The sequence below is a fragment of the Miscanthus floridulus genome, chromosome 13 (assembly GCF_019320115.1).
Source record: "Miscanthus floridulus cultivar M001 chromosome 13, ASM1932011v1, whole genome shotgun sequence".
NCBI lineage: Eukaryota > Viridiplantae > Streptophyta > Magnoliopsida > Poales > Poaceae > Miscanthus > Miscanthus floridulus.
The window spans coordinates 68,647,320-68,667,583 of record NC_089592.1 but is presented as its reverse complement, the minus strand read 5'-3'; the positions used below and the strand labels follow the sequence as shown (position 1 = coordinate 68,667,583).

The window sequence follows — 20,264 nt, the reverse complement described above, 5'->3', positions numbered from 1 at the left end:
GATGGGGAGCTCGTCTGCGGTGGAAATCGGTGCACGGGAGTAGCTGGTTGGTGGCAGCGGCCCCGCGTGATGCCGTCGCTGAGCTCATCTCGGCGCTCCACCGTCGCGCCCCGCGCGACGCCGTTGGCCATGGCGCTGCTCTACAGGCGAGGTAGGTGGTAGGGTAGTGAGTTGGGGTGGCATTTTGGGGGTGTGATTTCGGTGGATTTCATGGGCAATTTGGTATTAGTGCTTGCGTGGATGGGGCGGAGCTGCAGGGAGCTGGGTATTTTCAGCTCCGGCCGTCCAGTACAAATTGGCATGCGGCTTCGGATGGGCTTCGCACACGAAGCCGGTTTTGACTTGTGCGTTTGGTAGGGCTCCTCCAAAAGCTGGTGCCGGAACCGTTCACCGATTGGAAATCCCAAATGTCTACTTGATTAAAGAAACAGTTTGACATATTCACTGGAAAACACATCTTAATAATGTATTTTGATATAGCTTTCAGAATAATGAATAGGAAAATATGAGTGCTGCTAAAGGCTTCAAGCACTTTTCACAGTAATATGATTTACTTTGAACATATCATAAAAGAATCTCAAACACTATCTGATCATTCTTGAGAAAGGAAACAGATGAGGCAGGTTGATCACGGACTCACTGCTAACTGAGCAATTATACAGACCTGAAATGCACAGGAGCATATGTACGATAGATGACATGGGTCTTGCTTGTGTTAACTTCTCTGTGAAGCCAATCGGACAATGTCTGTATTGATCTTCGGTATGCATCAGTAACAGTCCTATCCATTTCCACCTCATCACCTTCTTGGAAGTAGGCACCCCTGATTTAACACATAACAGCAAGTCAGCTTCAAGTAGGCATAAGATTCAACTATGGTTATCAGAAAATGTGATGCTTTTTTTTCTAAAAAAAGGTGTTATAAAGTATGATTTAACAGATTCAGGATCGCACCATTTTCTCCAATAGCTAACAGCAAATCATATATATGAATATATGCCATGACCTCATGGGTGTGGATAACTAGGTACTAATATTAAAGAATTAGAAGTGCTGCCACATCACTGGTAAAAGTGTGAAGTACATTAAGTCTGAAATTGAAAGGTGAATTCTTGATCTTCATGATCACATTTCAACAAAAAAAATATTATAAAGAAATTAAACAGAAAAGGAACAATAATGAAAAAAAAAATCTTGAACGTATGGATCAGATAGCTATTTCTCTACGAAATTACTGATATAAGAACTAACTGAAGGTGATACCACTGTGATCTTAATAAAGATCATTCACATCTAAAAAGAATTGTCACCAAGTGAAGCACATAATACTACTAAGTCCATAATCCAAGAAGTTTTGTTAGAGTATGGTAGGGGTCTATTGGGTCTGGGCTGGATGTATAGCCCATTAGTGTTAGGGTTAATTAGAGATAATGGTCGCTTGCTTGGGAGTCTAAGTAAACCTCTCTATATAAAGAGAGGAGATGTATCAATCTAATCAAGCAAGAATTAAGAAGGAAATCCCTTCGGCCGGCCGAGGGCCTTGCCCACGGCCGAGCAAGAGGGAAGGAATTTCCTTCTTAATTCTTGCTTGATTAGATTGATACATCCCCTCTCCTTGTATAGAGAGGTTTACTTGACTCCTAAGCAAGCGACCCTTATCTCTAATTAACCCTAACACTAATGGGCTATACATTCAGCCCAGGCCCAATAGGCCCCTACCATACTCTAACACTACACCCCACCTGGACATGCAGCTCATCCTCGAGCTGCAACCTAACGAACTTATAACGCTGACTCGACTCCTAACACCTAAAAAAACAAGCCTTTTACATCTTGGCTTATTTTATTATTCTCAACCTGAAATCGACTGGAACTCTTTATTTTTTGACTCCTGAACATAAGGTGGACACCATCCGCACGCCAAACCTGCATGTGTACAGCCTCCTGGATCCCATGGACACCATCTAGACGAAAGGGGTGCATGTGTATGGCCACCTAGGAGTGGTCGCAATAGCGACCATGCGACGGCGCTACGCGGTGCGCTCTCGCTGGTGACCCCACACCTTCTCCCAGCGCAGACGGCTGCTGGTCTGCACCGCACAGAGAAGAACGAAGGGCTTCCGATGGAGAACGAGGTGGAGGGATGCGCCTCCCCAACTGCCGCCCGCAGGGAAAATAGCATGCCCGCCGCCCGTGGGGGAAACCGCATGCCCGAGATCCCGACGCAGCGGACGAGATCGAGGTCCTCCGCGCAGCTAAGCGCAACTGGCGGCGGGTCCTGTGAGGAGGCCGAGGGCGCCGCGCCCGTGCTGTCCAGCGAGGGCGACATGGTAGAGAGCGTCGGCATCAGGCTGCCGCCGTCCACCCCACCGTAGAGGACGGCCGAAGCCGGGGCGCCGCCATGCGCCATGACAGCCCCGGTGGTCGGGAGCAGCGGTAGGTGCGGCTAGGTACTGGACGCCGTGTAGATGGGTTTCGACAAACCGGCGATCCAAGCCGGAAGTGGTGGCGGCGACGGCGACGGCAGGAACTGGATCTGCTGGATGAGGACGCCCTGGGACGGCGGCGGCGCGGCTGGGAACAAGGTCGTCACAGTCCCGTCGTAGAGCATCCCATACTGGTATGAGATGACCGGCGCCGTGGTCGCTTCCTAGCTACGCCATCGCCGCCGGCTGCTGCGTTCTTGGGCAAGGCCGCGGCTCACCGGCTGCTGCGTTTTTTAAAAATATCTTATAATTGGCTGCATTTCAAATAATCAATATTACATGACCATGGTCTGTTCGACAAGCATCTATAATTGTGGTTGCAGCGTCGGAGATGCAAAGTTCCGACCACTTGGCGCCTTTGGTTACCGGACTCTAAGTTTAGTCCCTGCCGCATCGAATATTTAGATACTAATTAAGAATATTAAACATAGACTAATTAAAAAACCAATTACACTGATGGAGGCTAATTTGCGAGATGAATCTATTAAGCCTAATTAGTCCATGATTTGATTAGGCTTAGTTTTATAATTAACTAGTTCTTCTAATTAGTCTCCAAAAGTTCGATTTGACAAGGACTAAACTTTAGTTATTATGAACCACAACCACTATAATTAAAGGTGACAGTGCAGTGCTTCATCAGTTGGGTTCCTTTGCAGGGGGGTGAATCACATGGGCTAGATTCTCTCTGCAGTACACGAGTTCATGCAAGAAAATTCGCAAATCTGTGGGTCCTTGTCTTATCCAACATCCAGTGCTGTGGGCGCCCATTGGTTTCTGAATAACAAGAATATTTCTTCACTTGTTCAGTACGTACGGGTCCGAGTAACCAACTTGTGCATAGATTCATGAGACGGTAAAAGACTTGAAAGATCGAATTTTGCAAGAAAAATATAATGATTTCAAACACACTTGCAGAACTGAGCCTTATCGTGGACTATGTAAAGCTACTTGAGGTGAGAATAATGACCGCAAACAAAAGGAAAAATTACAGTAGAGAAATGTGATTTGTGCAGTAAAACCTAATCAGCTTTGATCAAAGATAATGCGTACAAGTTATACTTTACATGTATGAAGATGGTATGCCTAATATCATAAATATTAGTTACAACAATACATTTTTTACAATCTTCCTTTAAACATATGATGGCAAATTTGTGTCAACTTCCTTTTTACCTGCCATGTCATTGTGTCAACTTCTTGCCACAGATGCTGAGCCACCTGTCAGCGATTCCTTGCTCCTTGGTCACCTTAAGAATATTCTTCAAGATTTCTTTTCTTCTCACCAATTAGCAAGGAGGCTGCTGTAACATGCCACTCCATCCAGCATGCGGGGTTTTGTTTTTGTTTACATGTGACTAATCGGCATGTATCACGGCATACGTAAGTTCATATATTCATTCTTAATATAATGTCACTCGCTAACCAATCGAATTGAGTGCTTTATTAGGTCAAAATAATGGAGTATTTTTATTGTGCTTTCGAGCTATGAACATGATAGCCCGATAGTGATTTTTTTTTTTTTGGTAAGGCCGATGGTGATAGATAATCTTAATGAATGGAGATAAATGAAGCCACTGAATCCATCTTTTCATATTTTGTTCAAGAGTAAAAACCTCTCCAACACCAATGTAGTATTATTGTACCTCGAGTGGAAATTTCTGTGTGCAGACCTTTATAGGTTTGTGAGATATCTTGTGCAGATTCACTTTGAAATCACTTTCTTTCTACCGTGGCCAGGCTAGATTGATGAACCACGACCACATCTTGAATTAATGATATTTAATTTTTTGGCAAAATTTACTGCCACTACTTGTGTTTATGTGTTTGCCGTCGGTCAGCGAATATAAAAATCCTGTTAGCAGTTGTGCCATTATTTCAGGCAGTTTTCTGGTTCTTAGGACCAGTTTGATAGGGCTCTTCCTAAAAGGAGCGGAGGAGCTTTTTTTTTTTTCTCCGGCTTCTCCATATAAAACGGCTCCCACCCCTCTAGTGCTTTAGGGGTGGAGTAATTTTTTACAAAACTGTTTGGTAGGGCTTCAACTAGAGCCGCAGGAGAAGTCGGAGCTGGAGTCCTGCCAAACTGGCTCTTATCCGCTACACGGAGTAAGCTCCCATATCATGCCCATCAACAAACCAGATTAATTAACTACTTATCATATTCGTGGCACTGAAATAGACTTGTTTGAGCAAATAAACATATGAGCCACACGTATTTACGGAATCTGGTCAGGTAATCCTGACAGTAATTTAGCTGACTAACGGTAACTGATTCCTCTGTTGGTATGGGCCCGTAGCCAACAGTGACCTGCTTGCTATTTGTTTCTTAATTGGTTTCTTCTATATCGTACGGGTGGTAATGGATCATGGCTCTCATGCCTGCTCACAATCTAACTCAGCTCTATATATTTTTAGTTCAAAATCATATAATATTATGGCCTGGCCCGTATTGAGCCCGATCCTTAAATTTGTTAGGCTAAATTAGAAGGCTTTTACCACCCCTAATCGTACCAAAAGCAACTTAATTGGTCCTGAATCCTGATTCCCAGCTGTGGTTCACTAAGAATTCTTTTGCTAATCTTTACATGCACATAGTTACGTGCAGCTGTCGTTTTAGTGGGAAACTAGTATTAATTTGTGGCACAGCATTACAAGAGTGAAAAAAAGGAGTGTCTAGTGGACTGGAGGAGCCTGGAGCGCTACGTCAGTCAGATCTTCTGAGTGCTTCATATATTCTGTCCACAAAACCTGTGGCCGGGTTTGTGTGTGGTGTGGGTATTTTCCATACAAGATAGCAAGGGGTTAGCAACATATATTTTTTTTAAACGAAGAGCTACCGAATATATTAAAAAAGAAGATTAAGCTCAGACTAAACAAACAAAAAAGAAAACAACACCGGCCGGTTGGATTAGAACATCAAACTGTGCCATACCACGCCAATGCACAACTTACACTCAACTTTGCCGGTTGGAGTCTCTCAACTCTGCTCGGTCGGATTGGGATATAGGTCATTTCTCAACATATTTTCATTCATACATAACATAAAGTTAGAAATGTCATAAAACCTCAATGATAAGTACGTAACACGATCGTCAGTAAAAGCGTTGATGGCCTCCAGTTGGGAAAAAGATTCCATGAGTACACACACGCACTCACCCATTACCATTTTTTCCTGCCGCAGTATCATGTGTGCCCCCGGCAATATCTGCGGGAGAGGGAAGTGGCCGAGATGCCGCCGGCGGCCGTTCGTGGTGGCGTTTCGTCCCCGCGTGGAGAGCCGAGCCAAGCCAACAGATGATCGATCGCCGCGCGAGCACACATCAGCGTCTAGATTCGCGTTCCAGACTCTTCTTCCTTGCCATGCGTCTTCTTCTTCCTTGATCCATCTCGCATGTCTCGCTGTCCAATCTCCCATACTGGCACGCATCGATAAAAGTCCCCCCTTTTTTTCAGAAAAAAAAAAGTATGTACAGGAAGCTCTGAAAATCCTGATGCCTCCTGATGATGGGGTTAGATGGTAAGACACGATTAATACTACGAGCACCCTGTAAAGACGGGCGCTGCCACGTCGACGCTCACGAGATGTTCGAAGCAAGGTGCAGAAAAGGAGCCGCATAACAGAGAGTTGGTAACACCAGTAGCTAGCAAACACTGGATGCCAGGTGGGGTCTCCACGTCACGGTCATTATCCGAACCGAGGCAGCGGCCCTGCTCGGCTACCTGCCTTCCCGAATTTTTTATTTCTTAGCTTTTTTTTTTAAAAGTTTTTTCATAAATACGTACCTGGAACAAAGATTTCAGAATCTGGACCCTTAGCTCGGTGTCATTGATATTGACGCTGAGCTAACACGTCTCGGCGTCAGCGTCCCTGCTCTTGGGCTCGACGCTGACGTGGCGTTGATTTGACAGGCATCTCAGCGCCGTCGACTCTGGTGCCGAGTTGGGCGTCGTCGACTCTGGCGCCGAGCTTGGTGCCAGGACGTATGGCGCCGAGCATGGCGTGAGCGCTGGCAGTGGCAGGACGCTGCGGAGCGCTCAAGGCAGGCACGACGGCGACCGCTCAGGGAGATAGCAGTAGCAGGGACAGAGACATGGCGCGAGCCCCGGACAGTCTCTCAGTCTGTTGCGCCTCTCAGTCTGTTGCAGCTCGCGCTGTAGCTGTACTCCTTCTGCGTCCATGCATGCATGCGCCCCGAAACTGCTCACATGTACGGTCCGCCCTGCAAGCCGTTGTGTCGTGGATGATTGTGACCTCCTATGTTGGCTATAGTAGTCCTGTTCGGCTGCGCACCACTCCTTGTTGCTCCTGTTTTGCCGGCAGCCGGCCGGTTGCCCTACGTACTCACCCCACTTCCGTTTCTCTTCCTCTGTACTTATGCAATGAACGTTTCTCTTCCTCTATAGACCTGCCGTATTCGTCGCTTGCTGCGAGCCAGGTGACACGACGAGTCGACACGGCCATGCCCTGCCGGCTACCGCCCTGCACGCGCTCTGCTCTTGTGGGACGTGGGACATGAGCCACGGGCGACGTTGACGTCCATCTGGGCCGGATCGCGCACGCTGATCCATCACACGCACGCACACCTGCCCCCGTCGCCTGCACCGCTGGCCATTCATGCGCGGTGAATCGATGAGACACGTTTAGTTCTACAGAAATGCTATACACCAACCGGGTGTTTTATCACCTGGTGGCACACGGGTTTTTTACCGTGCCTACGCTGCCGTGCCTGCGCCTGCCCGTCCCCGCACCGTCGCTGCCGCGCCCGGCATCTTCTCCAACTCCGGCGAGCTTCTTCTTCCCCAACTCCGGCGCCGTCATCAAATTTTCTCTTTGTCCTTTCGTAGAAAAAAATTATTACTTGTGATTTGTGATCTGTGACTTATGATTTTATGATTTATGCCAAGGAAAAAGAGGAGAGAGGAGGAAGATAAACAGTATCCATAGGGAAAAAATTCGTGTGTTCCCAGATGCTAAAACACCCGAGTGTTAGATAAACAAACTCTTAGTTCTACTAGTTCTGGACGACGATCTAATGATGGAAGTGACGAGGGAGCTTCCGTGCGAACGCTGTGGTGCGGCCTGTGCCCGCCGATGTGCGTCGCTGTCACCCCAAGGCATGGCCCGTCCGCCGGACACGTCTAGACTGGCTCTATGCGTCCGTAGCAGCACTGAGTGCACCGCTCACTGTCACTGACAACTGCCTGTTGACACGATGCATGCATCATGGTCGTATATACGGACACTTCGGTGTGTGACTGACGGGAGGGGATATGCATGCATGATCGATGAGCTAGGATGAAGATTGGGCGAAGTGCAGGCCAGGGTCATACAAACTTGATAGTTGATACTCCAATGGCCAGGGCCGTACGAACTTGACAGCGCGAGCCGCAACAGACTGAGAGGTTGTCCAGGGCTCGCGTCATGTCTCTGTCCCTGCTACTGCTAGCTCCCTTAGTGGTCACCGTAGTGCCTGCCTCGAGCGCTCCGCAGCGTCCTGCCACTGTCAGCGCTCACCCCACGCTCGGCGCCATACATCCTGACGTCAAGTTCAGCGCCAGAGTCGACGGCGCCGAGATGCCTGCCAAATAAGCGTCAAGTCAGCGTCGAGCCTAAGAGCTTAGCATCAGAGACGCTGACGCCGAGACGTGTTAGCTCGGCGCCAGCATCGATGGCGTCGAGCTAAGGTCTAAATTCCGAAATCTTTCCCGGGGTATATTTATGAAAAACTTTTAAAAAAGGGCTTAAAAAAATAAAAATTTCGGCCTGCCTGCCTACTTTGGATCCGCGGCTATATAAGCCACCTCGCCTTCCCCCTCCATCGCTCCATCCTTTCTCCGTTCAAGGAGTGTGGAAGCAGGAAGCTTATGCTACCTTGATCAATTAGCAAGGGAGAGTAGTATTAGTAGGATCCGTAGGTTCTTTTTGGTAGCTAGGTTGATTAGGTGAAGATGTTGGCGGTGTTCAGCGGCGAGGTTGTGGAGGTGCCGGCGGAGCTGGTAGCGGCCGGCAGCCGGACGCCGTCGCCCAAGACCAGGGCGTCGGAGCTCGTCAGCCGCTTCCTGGGGAGCTCGGAGCCGGCCGTGTCCATGCAGCTGGCCGACCTCGGGCACCTCGCCTACTCCCACACCAACCAGGCCCTCCTCCGCCCAAGGTACATACATGCTCTGGTAGTGGTAGCCTAGTGTCATGGACATGGACATGGACATGGATGGGGGATTCTCTTCTCTGTTTTTTTTCCTTCTAGGAAGCTCCATCAGCTGACAGACTGAAAAGTAGTATCCTTTTCCTCCTGTGTTTCGCAAGATCCTAGGATGGATTCACTTATTCATTCAAGGTGATTTGCGTAGATCAGCTTGTAGTTCTTCCTAGAACAAACAGGGTCAGTTGCTCTGTTCTGTTTTTCAGTTACTCAAGTCTGAACGGCACTAGTGCTGGTGACATGATATCACACGCAGAGCGAGCTTGGCAAACTAATTAGGCAGCTCAATAATTCGAATCTGTATTATCTAGGACCCATCTTGTGTGTCAATAATTCGAAAGTTTTTTTTCTTCATGTCGGAGACATGCTGCTTTTCTGAAAGAAAGTGGGCAATAATTAATACTGTTTCCTGATCCATTTGTGTAGATGTAGGACCAACCTACCAACCCTCCTTGGTTCATCGTCTTCTGAATCCATAATCGTCAGCCACAAAAAAATTAGCCAGGAAATGACAGGGCACAGAGATTTGCGGCTGCCCATTAAGCCAGTGGGATTTTCAGGCTGTTATCCGTGTTTTATATATATAGTTTGTTCAGAAACTGACAATAGCTAAGTTGGTCTGCAGTGTAGATGTACGTCCAATGAGTTGTCATCAGTAATGTAAATTTACATGCCTATTTCTTGTTTGTTCCTCCTAGTTCGTTTTTCCCCTTAATTTATGTTTCTTTCAAAAAAAAATTTAAAAAACAAGTAGACTAACGTACGCGGAGGCATTTCTTTCTGTCACGAATTAAAAAAACCATGTAGGCTACTTCCTCCGTTTCAAATTATAGATCATTTTAGCTTTTCTAAATTCATAATATTTACTTTGTATGTAGACATAAACATATATAAAACTATGCACCCAGAAAAACTAAAACGACCTGTGCATTGGAACAGAGGGAGTAGCAAATAAACATGGGCAATAGTAGCATTGAGCATGAGTCCATTTCTAAGGGTACCAACGTCAAACGGTTGGTGATGATCACATAAGAAAGAAGAAACGACAAGAAGTTGCATCTGGATGTATATGTTTTGACGTGGACGTGTAAATATCATTTATATTTATTTATAAAAAAGGAGACCTTGTTTTCCAAAAAAAAAAAAACCTTCACTTCCCACACATAGGGTGTGCACAATTTGGACGTCAACGTCATGCCACCTTCCACAGACAAAGGTGTCATCAGCTGACCTTTCAGCAAACGATGGAGCCTCATATTCTCCGATAGGCGGCTACTGAAAGATCAATGACCCAATTATCGTTTAATGAAAGCGACAAGCCTTTGTAATCTAGTGGTTAAACTTTTTTTTAAAAAAAAATAGGACTCATGAGCTGTGACAGTATGGAGCAAGTATGATTTGTTCCCTTTATTTTAGTTGTGCAGAGCTAAATGTTCACATGGTTCAGTTCATAATAGAGGCAGAGGCACTTGGCAGTCTAATGGTAATCCGGCTTTGCTGCCCACAGATCTGAAGAAAGTAAAGATGCACCCCCAGATGGTCTGTCAGGGCTATGATTTGTGGGGCCTGATTGCCCTGTGCTCTTATCCTTTCAGTACTAGGCGCACTCACTGAAGAAGTAGCATCCAAGGAATTCCACTCCTTTATTCTGTTTGGCCTTTGCTTTCAATCATTACTAAGCTATTTTTCTTATAAGCATTATCCATGTTTTTCCTTTTGTTGAGAACAAGCTTAAGTGTTCCAAATTCTCGATGTTAGGTGCACCTAATTAATCTGAACTCTGAAGGTCTGAAGGATCATGTCCTTCAGCCATTCAAAGAATATAGTTAAACTTTTCTGACTCTCTTTGGTCCTAATTTTCATTGTTTTGGCCATAGCAGCAGTGTAGTACAATGAAGATGCTTAGATAGTTAGATGCATTCACCTTCCACTCTTCCAGTGGTTGCTAACAAGTAAACTTGTATTGGTCAGGTCGTTCGCGGCAAAGGACGACATCTTCTGCCTGTTCGAGGGGGTGCTGGACAACCTGGGGCGGCTGAGCCAGCAGTACGGGCTGTCCAAGGGCGCCAACGAGGTGGTCCTCGTCATCGAGGCCTACAAGACGCTCCGGGACCGGGCACCATACCCGGCCAGCTTCATGCTGTCCCAGCTCACCGGCAGCTATGCCTTCGTTCTCTTCGACAAGTCCACCAACTCCGTTCTCGTCGCATCCGTATGTTGCCTACTCATAGTCCTAGCTGCTGTTTCTAATTTCTATCCGTCAATGGTGACTTGGTTCTCTGCTCTCAGGATCCCGAGGGCAAGGTGCCGCTCTTCTGGGGGATCACTGCAGATGGCTGCGTCGCCTTCTCTGACGACATTGACATGCTCAAAGGATCATGTGGCAAGTCACTTGCACCTTTCCCACAAGGTAATGCGAGCCCATCAAGCGATGTCAGATCATGTCCTCACTGCTAATGTGCTGCCAACCACCCAGTCAATTAATTATTTTGTTTCTTTCTTAAAAGAAAAAAGAATCTCTGAAAATGTTTCAACCACTGCTGAATACATTCTGAAGATTATAAGCTCTCTGTACAACATTCAAAGAGTCTTCGTAATTAGTCATTTTCACTAATCCCATCATGCTGTCTGCAGGTTGCTTCTACTCTAACGCTCTTGGAGGCTTGAAGTGCTATGAGAACCCCAAGAACAAGGTGACTGCTGTTCCTGCAAACGAAGAGGAAATCTGTGGTGCAACTTTCAAGGTAAAAATAAAATGGTTTGTTATGCCTGGAAGAAGAATTCAGTTTCATGTAGTTCGTCAGAGCTGCATCAGTCAGTTGTTTTCCTTTCAGTTTTTTTTATCTGAAACTCTGGTAACAATTTTCTCCGGATGATGCTCTATTAACCCACATGAACCTCTCTGCAGGTGGAAGGCTCTGCAGTCCTCACAGCACTGTAATTTTTGGTGGAGATGTTGGTGTGGATGCGGGGCATTGCAAAACTCTGTACATGGTTGGTGTAACATAATGGCTCCCGTAAAGAAGAGAAGTGCTGCCAACGTGGCAAGAACTTCATGTTCATCAGTGTTGTTGGTTGTGTGTGTATGTGCTGTATCTCTAGTTGTTCAACTTGCATGGAACCTGAGAGTTGAGACCAGGTGCTGCTAATCGATCAGTGTTGCATGGGTGAAGTTGTGTATCTGCAGCAAATAATGAAGCTTTTACTTGTCCATCTTCATTGTCATCGTTAGCTACGCATTAATCCATCTTCTGCAGGAAAAAAGACTAGGACTATTGGACCAACATGTTGTCACCCAACAGCCGTGTTCTGTCTCTAGGATTTTGGGGACGGAAACAGAGCCGGCCTAATAACATATCCGTGGTCACTTGGCCCATGAACAGCCCAGTTAAGCGGACCGGGCCGCCTTGTACTCCACGCTGGGCTGGGCTAGTGGTGGTTGTGGGGGGAGCAGCTTGTGATTTTGAGATTACAGAATCCTGAGTCGCAGCGACGGCCTTGTACTCCACGTCTGAAACTCTGAATCCATCCTATATCCTTTTTGAAAGATCAACTTTGTGCTGTTCTTGTTCCTGCAGCTTGGTGCTGTAGACGTTTTTTTTTTTTTTGAAAAATATGCGTGGGAGACGTGGACAATTGACACCAAGCGCACATGTACGGAAGAGAGTTGTGTGCTTGGTTGACTGCTTGTATTCTTGTGCAGTGCAGTGCAGGCATGCAGCAGGCTGCCTGGTAGCCTGATAGGGTTAGGGTATGGGCGCACCGCGGCACCCGAGGCAGCACTGCGTGCATCCCATTCCGATGAGAGCAGATGCCATGTGACCCTTGTCCTCCCTTCCTCAAATTCCCGCAGCAGCCAGCCAAGAATTCCTTGCTTTCCCACGAGCACCAACAGCAAGGCCGGCCGTCCCGTCCGCCTGCCTCGCGAGTCGCGGTAAAGGTAAACGCGTTTCGTTTTCACTCCACCGTAATCCCATCCGCTCATCTCTTGGCTTTTCTTCCACATCGAGGCAATCCCATCGATGCACACACAGTTTAAAAGTAGCATGCCCTTTTACTAATACACATACGGAGGGCAGTCCCAATGCTAGAAACTACGTATAGTTTCTATACCTATTAATTTTCATAGACACTATATATAGAAACTATGGTTCCAATGAATAGTTTCTACAGAACAACTTTTTATCCAATCACATACACTCTCTCTTCATTCTCTACCAATCACATTCCTTCATGTCTTGGTTCTCGTGTAGACATGGTTTCTAACTTAGACCCAGTTTCTATGATTTTTGTTCTCTCTCTTCAATAACTACCTTGCCACATCAGCAAAACGCTTAGGTGACAGTACAATTAATATCCATAGAAACTATAGTGGTTTCTGCATTGGGAATGCCCTGAGCTACTCTAACCGCGGTCTAATCTCTACTACTTAAAAAAAACACATTTGCTAGAATTCAGTCGCCTGAGATTTCAGGCGTTGAGTTCGTGCGCTGTCTGCCGCTTTTTGCTGCTGAGCTGACGTAAGCAACACGAGAAGCATGACCGATGGTACCCACGTCGCCTGATTGTTTGCGAAAAAACAGGCGCCTGTATAATAGCAATCCCCTAAAAAAAAGTAAAAAGAGACTTTTTTTTTCGTGATTCTTCTTTCGCTCAGTGGCCCTCGCTCCGAGAGTTTTCCTCCGTCCGATCGCGCGCGCGCTCTCCTCGCACGCTCGTCACTCCGCCTCGCGCAACCTGTGCCGCCTCCTTCCGCGCTCTCCGTCCGATCCCACGACTGGCCTCCCGACGCTCCCCGTGCGCCCTACTCCTCTCCTCCCCACGCTCCCCGTGCGCCGCCGCCGCCCGCTCTCGTCGCTCGCCCGGATCCGCCGCCCTCCGAGCTATCCCTCCTCCACAACGGCCACCCGCTCTCCTCGCTCGCTGGGCGAGCGCTCCCTCATGGACGCCTTCTCCTCATTCGGCACCATCACCTGAAGGTACGGAACAGATTACTTAGAGTTCAGATTCTGCGTTTGAGGTTTCGGGTTCGTTTAGAGTTCAGATGGGGCGCGGGGTAGGTGCTCGACGAAATGCCTGTTAGGTACGTGGTCGCCTGCTCGGCGGCGATCTACCGGTATGCATGGAGTGGGTCGTTCCACCAGTCAGTTGGGCTGTTTGTTGACATGATGAGGTAGGGGATGCACCCAAACTTGTTCACCTTGGTCGGTGTGTTGCTTGGGGCACTGCTTGCCGAGCGCATCCATGTGGGCCGGCTGGGATCCATTCTTTTTGTTGCAACTGCACTGGTCGATGCATATGCGAAATGTGGGTGCCCCATTAATGCCTGGACGTTATCGGTGATTTGAGGGATCCCAGTGTGGTTTCCTGGAATGCTATGATCTCCGGAATAATGCGCAATGATTTGTTTAGGAAGCATTGTTGGCATTTAACAGGCTGTGTTGTTTGTACCCTTTATGTCTTATGGAACTACTGTTGCAAGAAGTTGCCATTTATATATCAATAAAAGATATATCATTATCAGTGGTACAATTGGGAAGCATTTATCTAAAAATGTGTCTCGTATCTCATTCATTCAAGTTACACTGTGCATACATTGTTCTTGCTTTCTGCTTTCATGACAATGGTAGCCTGCTTTCTGCTTATTGCCATTGATCGTGCTTGTTGGCTCCTTTTGGAAATACATTGTCACTGTGCCTTTAACCTTAAGATCTTTGCACCCCTCCGCAAATAGATGATATCAATTGGGACTATAATGGGGTACTGAAAAAAGGACTGCATTCGATGTCATACTCATTCTGAACCTCTTCTTCTAATTTCAGTTTGCTTCAGTAACAAGCATCTCCATTAGATCGATCTGCCCCTATAGGTGTCATTTATTGGAGTTAGTGGGATCAATTCCAGATTTTTCAAGGTAACATAAATGATGATTCATTCGTGACTTACTAGCTTTTTTCTGTTGTATATTGTGATTCCATCCTTCATTGATACCCCTGCCCATACAATAGTTAAATTTGTATTTGTATACTTGCTTGTATATGTGCATTCTTTTGATGTGATTGCAGGGTTTCACTTCTTGGCCATTTCATTCACTTTGGGTTAGCTTTGTAACTTTTAAGTTGATTGCTGCCATGAGCCGTAAGAGTGTTCAGTGTAACAATGTAGAGTAGTATTTGATAAAATTATAAGTTTTTTCTTGCTTTTTTATAGAGTTCATTGTGATTTTCATGAAACTTTGTGTTCAATTTGTGCACCTAACAAATCCCCTTTGTTTCTATGGTTAACAATTTTTTTTTGTCTCTGAAGGTATGCATCAAACATAGAATAGACCAGTGGAAAATCCCCTTTTCTCCAAAATTTGCATCTTCTGTATTTTCAACATTAGATATTCAGAGCAGTTATCTTTAATTTTTATCAATTACCTCACTTCAAGTTCTAGCATAAGTTTGCTAAGATGGTGTTGTGATCTTTCTTGCATGCTGGTCCTGGTGGTTTCTTTTCACAAAGTTTGCAAGAAGCAGCTAGACACTTTTTGACCTTTTCCTGGTAAATTCCTGGTAAATTTCCGCTTTGCTCTTGAAGTTTCTAAATGTAGGTGGTTAAATTTGGTAGTCTGATGAACCTATGTTCTTGATTTACATTGTTTTAATTTATTATGATTTTAAATATGTAGGGCAGCTTTGGTAACAGATTGCATGAAAGGAACAGAAACAATCCTTTCATATTTCCCACCAGAAACGTTGTGTGTTTCTTTAAACTGCCTCACGTGATGCCTTCTTAGTGTCAGGATGCAATTCCTCTATTGTTACGAAATGTTGAGGGTCCTTATAGTCCTGATCAGTCTTTGATATTTCTAATTTTATAGCACCGAGTTCTGCAAGAGATTTAATGTGATTCAAAACTTTACTAAAGGCTGCAAAATAAGTTTATTGAAATTGCTGGAATAATATGAAATAGCAAAAATGGTTCCTTTGACAATGGTTGTTAGTTTATTTTGCCTTAAATATTTCGAGTTATTTTGTAGTGTGGTAGGATTGTAAAAGGTGTTACGGCAGCTTGCTTGCACGGTATTCACCTGTTATATGTATGGTTGATAGAGTGAACTGCATGAAAGTGCAAATTATGTGTAAGAAGCATCTATTCTGAGATATCTTTTCTAATATTTGCTAAATTTATTCCGATGCAAGGTGAGTTTGGTTCATTGTTACATTGAGTACATTAGAAGCCCAGATTTCCGATGTGCTTAGTTAACCGTCTTGTCATGAAAATGGATATGAAACCTTTGAAACCTCTCAAATCTATAGTATAAAAAGGAAATACATTGACTAGAAGCGAAGGGTTAGTTAAGTAGATGTACTGATTTCGGTTGAGGTTTTGGGTATTTTGAACAGTGAACAATAAATATTCCTATTGTCCTATAGAGTTCATATGCAAGTCTGAGACTTGAGCAATACATACTGAAGGAACCTTTTGGAAAATGGCAAGAGATGAAGCAAGTGCATAACTGCATACATTGTACGTTGGGATTTGCATGTTTTGTATGTTACAGGTCAAAGTGAATAGTCATTGTGCAATTAACTGGATAGATTATTTATACCCCAATTTCAGAAGAAATTTCTTAATTTCTTATTTATACCCCACATCATGTAGATCCTAAGGAACGTGATAGAGAGCGTAAGAGATTTCTGGAGGCAACAATGTCTGATGAGAAGAGGAGTGAATATAACAAGACACGCCGTGAGAGGCGTATGAGGAGAAAAAGTGAACAAGGTGCCATTCAACATATTCCAAACCATAACCAAGGTACTATTGTGTTATTCGTTTCACTCCACTTCTGCATCCTTATTTTTTCATGACTGTAGTTATTTTCTATCTGAACTTTCTTTTTCGAGGATTTTTCTTATATGAACTTTTAAGACAGTGACCATGTACCATGACGTTTTTATTACCCTGTTAGAGGAAATTATAAATATAATGCTTTCTTAACTAGCTGATAATTGAGTCATGTAAACTTTATTTATCCTGAAATTTCTTAATTTGGTGATCTTCTGTACCTGATGATCTCAGAAAGAAGATTTGTTGCAACTCAACACAAGCGCCAAAGATGATCGTTACCTCAGTTACAAAGAAGGCATGGAATCCATAAGGAAGTCTGTTAGGAAGCTCAACCACAGCAAGTGGATCAGCAGACATTGTCTTCGCATCTATAACATTTACTTAAGATTTCCTGCATCCATGAAAACACATGTCAAATCATGAGATTAGGAGAAATAGACATATGCTCGGTATGTAAGCTGTATGGGCATTGCCTAAATTAGTTTTATTCTTCTTTTTTATTATATATACAATAAAATGCTGGTGCTAGTGTGTAGAACAGAAAAGGATGTCATATGGAACATTGCTATCAGTTGACTGTTATGAATATGTGTTCTGCCGTCGTTTGATTTTCTAAATTCACTAATGATTTCTAACAGTGTCCATGTGAAGCTGTAAGACATCAAATGACAGTAGTGAGGAGACAAGAAAGACATTGATGTCAATTCAGGATTGCCCTGGAGGTATGCTTATTGCATTCAAAATTCAATACTCTGCACTACACTTGTACTGCTTGAGCAAGTTCACCAGTTTTGTATTATAAAAGTTTCCTCTATGCTTTCCTTTAACTTTAGAGAATACTGAGTAAAATTGACCATTTGATTACAACTTGCAGGTGTACACTAAGCCGTTTTGCGTGTGTTAACTAGAATAAAGGAACAGAAGGGGAATTGGAGGATGTATTTTCAGAGTCCTTCATTGTTGGGCAGCCAGTGAAAGCAGAATCTTTGTGGTGGGAGGGCTACCTTAGTCGGTCCAATATGCTTCCAGCTTTAATTTCTCCAGTGCTGGCACAACGAATTCTTAGGACTGGCAAGGCAATCAACTTTCTTAGAGTATGCTGTGATGATAGTTGCTGGGCTGATGCTGCTGCCGAGGCTGCTGCATATGTTGGCACCACAACATCTCGAGGTGGGCTTGGTTATGCAGAGGCAGATGCTTTAGAGGCATTGGTTGAGGCACCCAAGAGGATTGATACACATTTGATGGGCTGTGATGATGGTTTTGTAGACCACTTTATAATGAGTTTTCAGTCTTGATTTGCCAACATAATTAAGCAAACCGAAAGAGTAGCTAGAAGCTGTATTTGGTGTTGTAGCCCATTGTTGATCTATATTAAAAGATAGTCTGGGTACTGGATGAAAATGGCAGATATGTAAGTTCTTTTCATGCTGTTATTTGATCATTACATATCCTTTGTGGTCCTAATTCTGAGTGCTTTGCAGTTTCTCTTGTCATGGAAGCACGTCAATACCTACCTGCTTTATGTACTCGACATTAAGCGGAAGAAACTTTTGTGATTGACACTAAACCCATTCCAAAATATGCCACGGATGTGCCATATAAACATTATGCGATACAGATTGTAGGGTTTCGCCTAAAATTTATGTCCGCATTTAGACAGTTTAAACCTGATTCATGGGAGGATGTTCACAAATGGGAATTTGAACGCTGCGAAAGGGATTGTGGAAGACACTGATGGGTAAGACCAGCTCTGACACACCGGCATTTTAGGGTGTCAATATCCTTTATTTCTTAAAATATATGTTTGTATATTTATATAGCTGACGATTCATCGTACCACAGATTTTCAGATGGATGGCTTATTCTACAGTACATGGCATGGTGGGATAGTCCTCGAAACGTGCAGATCGAAAAAGTGAGTAAATATACTTTGTTGTACGTTCCTTTGTGATTTTACAATATACGATAAATCCCATCACACGAGAGCTTAACTTGAAGTAAGCACTCATCTTACGTACAGGATGCTAATTACGATGCGGCGCAACCTTCTTCATCGATCTTCTGACGCACGAAGCGAATGCCTGGAGGACAAGACTACCGGGCATTGTGAAACATTTTTTTTTTGGCGCATCACAGGCAAAGAAATAGGATAGATGGGGGTGGCCTTTGGACGGCTTGTATTCGTACTTGTTCCACATGATTATTGTCCTGCTGAATCCAATGTTGAAGGTTGTTCAAGTCTCCGCGTTAGGTGCCGGAGCCATGTTACGAGAGTTCTTCTCTCAACACGGTTGCCGGACACGCTACGGGAGACTGTGGTGGGAATGTGGAACGCCTTTTACGAGAGATCTTCTAGCATCATGGAACGCGGCCACCGCTGCCCATGGCGAAAAGGAGGAGCCTGAAGCCTACCGGATCTACAACTCGAGCCATGGGATTTATAGCCGGGCGAGCGGCCTCAATCCGGGACGGTTACGACTCGCATCCGTGGACGTGCGGTAAAGGTGCCTGACATCGAGGTGGCGATTCAGCGCCCAGGCGCCGCGCCTTGATATGACGGTTCAGCTGCCATACGCCAGAGGATCGCGGGGAAAGTACCAGGTCACGAGGCGCCGCCGGTACAGCTCCCACGCGTGGTCCGTCCTTATCATCTCGGATACGGGGCCAGACCCCTCTATGCGGCCCGACCGCTTCTCAAACGAGACAAAAACGAACGACACCCGACAGCATCTCGACAGCAAGTACCTGGGCCGGCCCAGCTGCGCACAGCCAGGCCGAGGGCACGGCCCAGTCACCGACCAGTCCTTCGACAGGAGGATGGACCGACGCTCCGACCAGAAGAGGCCTGTCAGGAGTGGGACAACAGTCCGACCTCGGATAGGGTAGTCCCGACCAGCTTCTCCCGACTGGGGGCTCCCGACCAGGTCCCCACCATACCGCCTGCGCTGACCTCCCGACTAGGGACGCCCACCCAGTGTTGGCCCAGGGAGCAGGTGGGATGGAAAACGAGGTGACCCCCGGGTCAGCCGGCCGTACGTAGAGTCGTACCACGCCACGCCTCGGGCACGTCTGCACAGTGGCGCCGTAAACCTACCCGCTACGGCGTGATGGCCTGATGCTACAGCTTGATGGCATGACGCTATGGTATGATGACCTGACGAGGAGAACAGGGACCGAGGACGGAGGTCATACCGTATCCACCGGTAAAGGATTCGATAAGACTAGGTAGCACCCGCACACCTTTTCTTTTATCTTCTCCCTACCTGTAAGGTCGTGCCCTTGAACTATAAAAGGGGGCGGGACCTCTATCTCTCTCTAAGGCGAGCAAGCAAGCTCTCTTAGGCTCCCTCTGGACACACACGAGACACTCTCTCGCACTCTCTAGCTCACACTCCCAACACTTAGCATACACCTGGACTCCTGCCTTCCTCCTCCACGGCGACTGGGCCAAAGCCAGGGCTCAAGCATCCCTCATCTTCCTCCTCTCATTTGTACCCCCACTGCAAACTTTGAGCACCTGGGCTCAGGAATAAAGTCGACGACCGACCCCCTAACTGGAGGTAGGGCACGTTGCCTGAACCAGTATAGATCTTGTGTCATTGTGTGCTAGGCCATATCTGATTAACGCGCGGCAAAACTACATATAATTGATTGTCGGCCAAAATCCGCACCGACAAGATGTAAAGGTGGTTAACTGCCATATATTGTTTGAGAATTGGTCACATGATTATTCTTTTGCAAC

General features: G+C 45.7%; 1 protein-coding gene and 1 long non-coding RNA gene across 6 annotated transcripts; both read left to right on the top strand.

Moving 5' to 3' along the window:
* Positions 1–8,304: 8,304 nt before the first annotated feature.
* Positions 8,305–11,896, top strand: LOC136500683 (stem-specific protein TSJT1-like). The gene is made up of 5 exons (XM_066496096.1): positions 8,305–8,635; positions 10,655–10,895; positions 10,973–11,093; positions 11,318–11,427; positions 11,592–11,896. The coding sequence occupies exons 1-5, from the start codon at positions 8,433–8,435 to the stop codon at positions 11,622–11,624; spliced, it is 708 nt and encodes a 235-aa protein (XP_066352193.1). The 5' UTR covers positions 8,305–8,432; the 3' UTR covers positions 11,625–11,896.
* A 1,462-nt stretch (positions 11,897–13,358) lies between these two features.
* LOC136501366 (uncharacterized) lies at positions 13,359–17,968 on the top strand. 5 transcript variants are annotated; one of them, XR_010770240.1, is made up of 6 exons: positions 13,359–13,856; positions 14,506–14,597; positions 16,334–16,486; positions 16,751–16,968; positions 17,158–17,241; positions 17,394–17,968. It is a non-coding gene; the product is annotated as an uncharacterized lncRNA (long non-coding RNA). The 5 variants fall into 5 exon arrangements; XR_010770242.1 differs by adding an exon at positions 15,191–15,229 and having other exon boundaries at positions 16,751–17,241; XR_010770243.1 differs by adding an exon at positions 14,990–15,229 and having other exon boundaries at positions 16,751–17,241.
* The last annotated feature ends 2,296 nt before the right edge of the window (positions 17,969–20,264 follow it).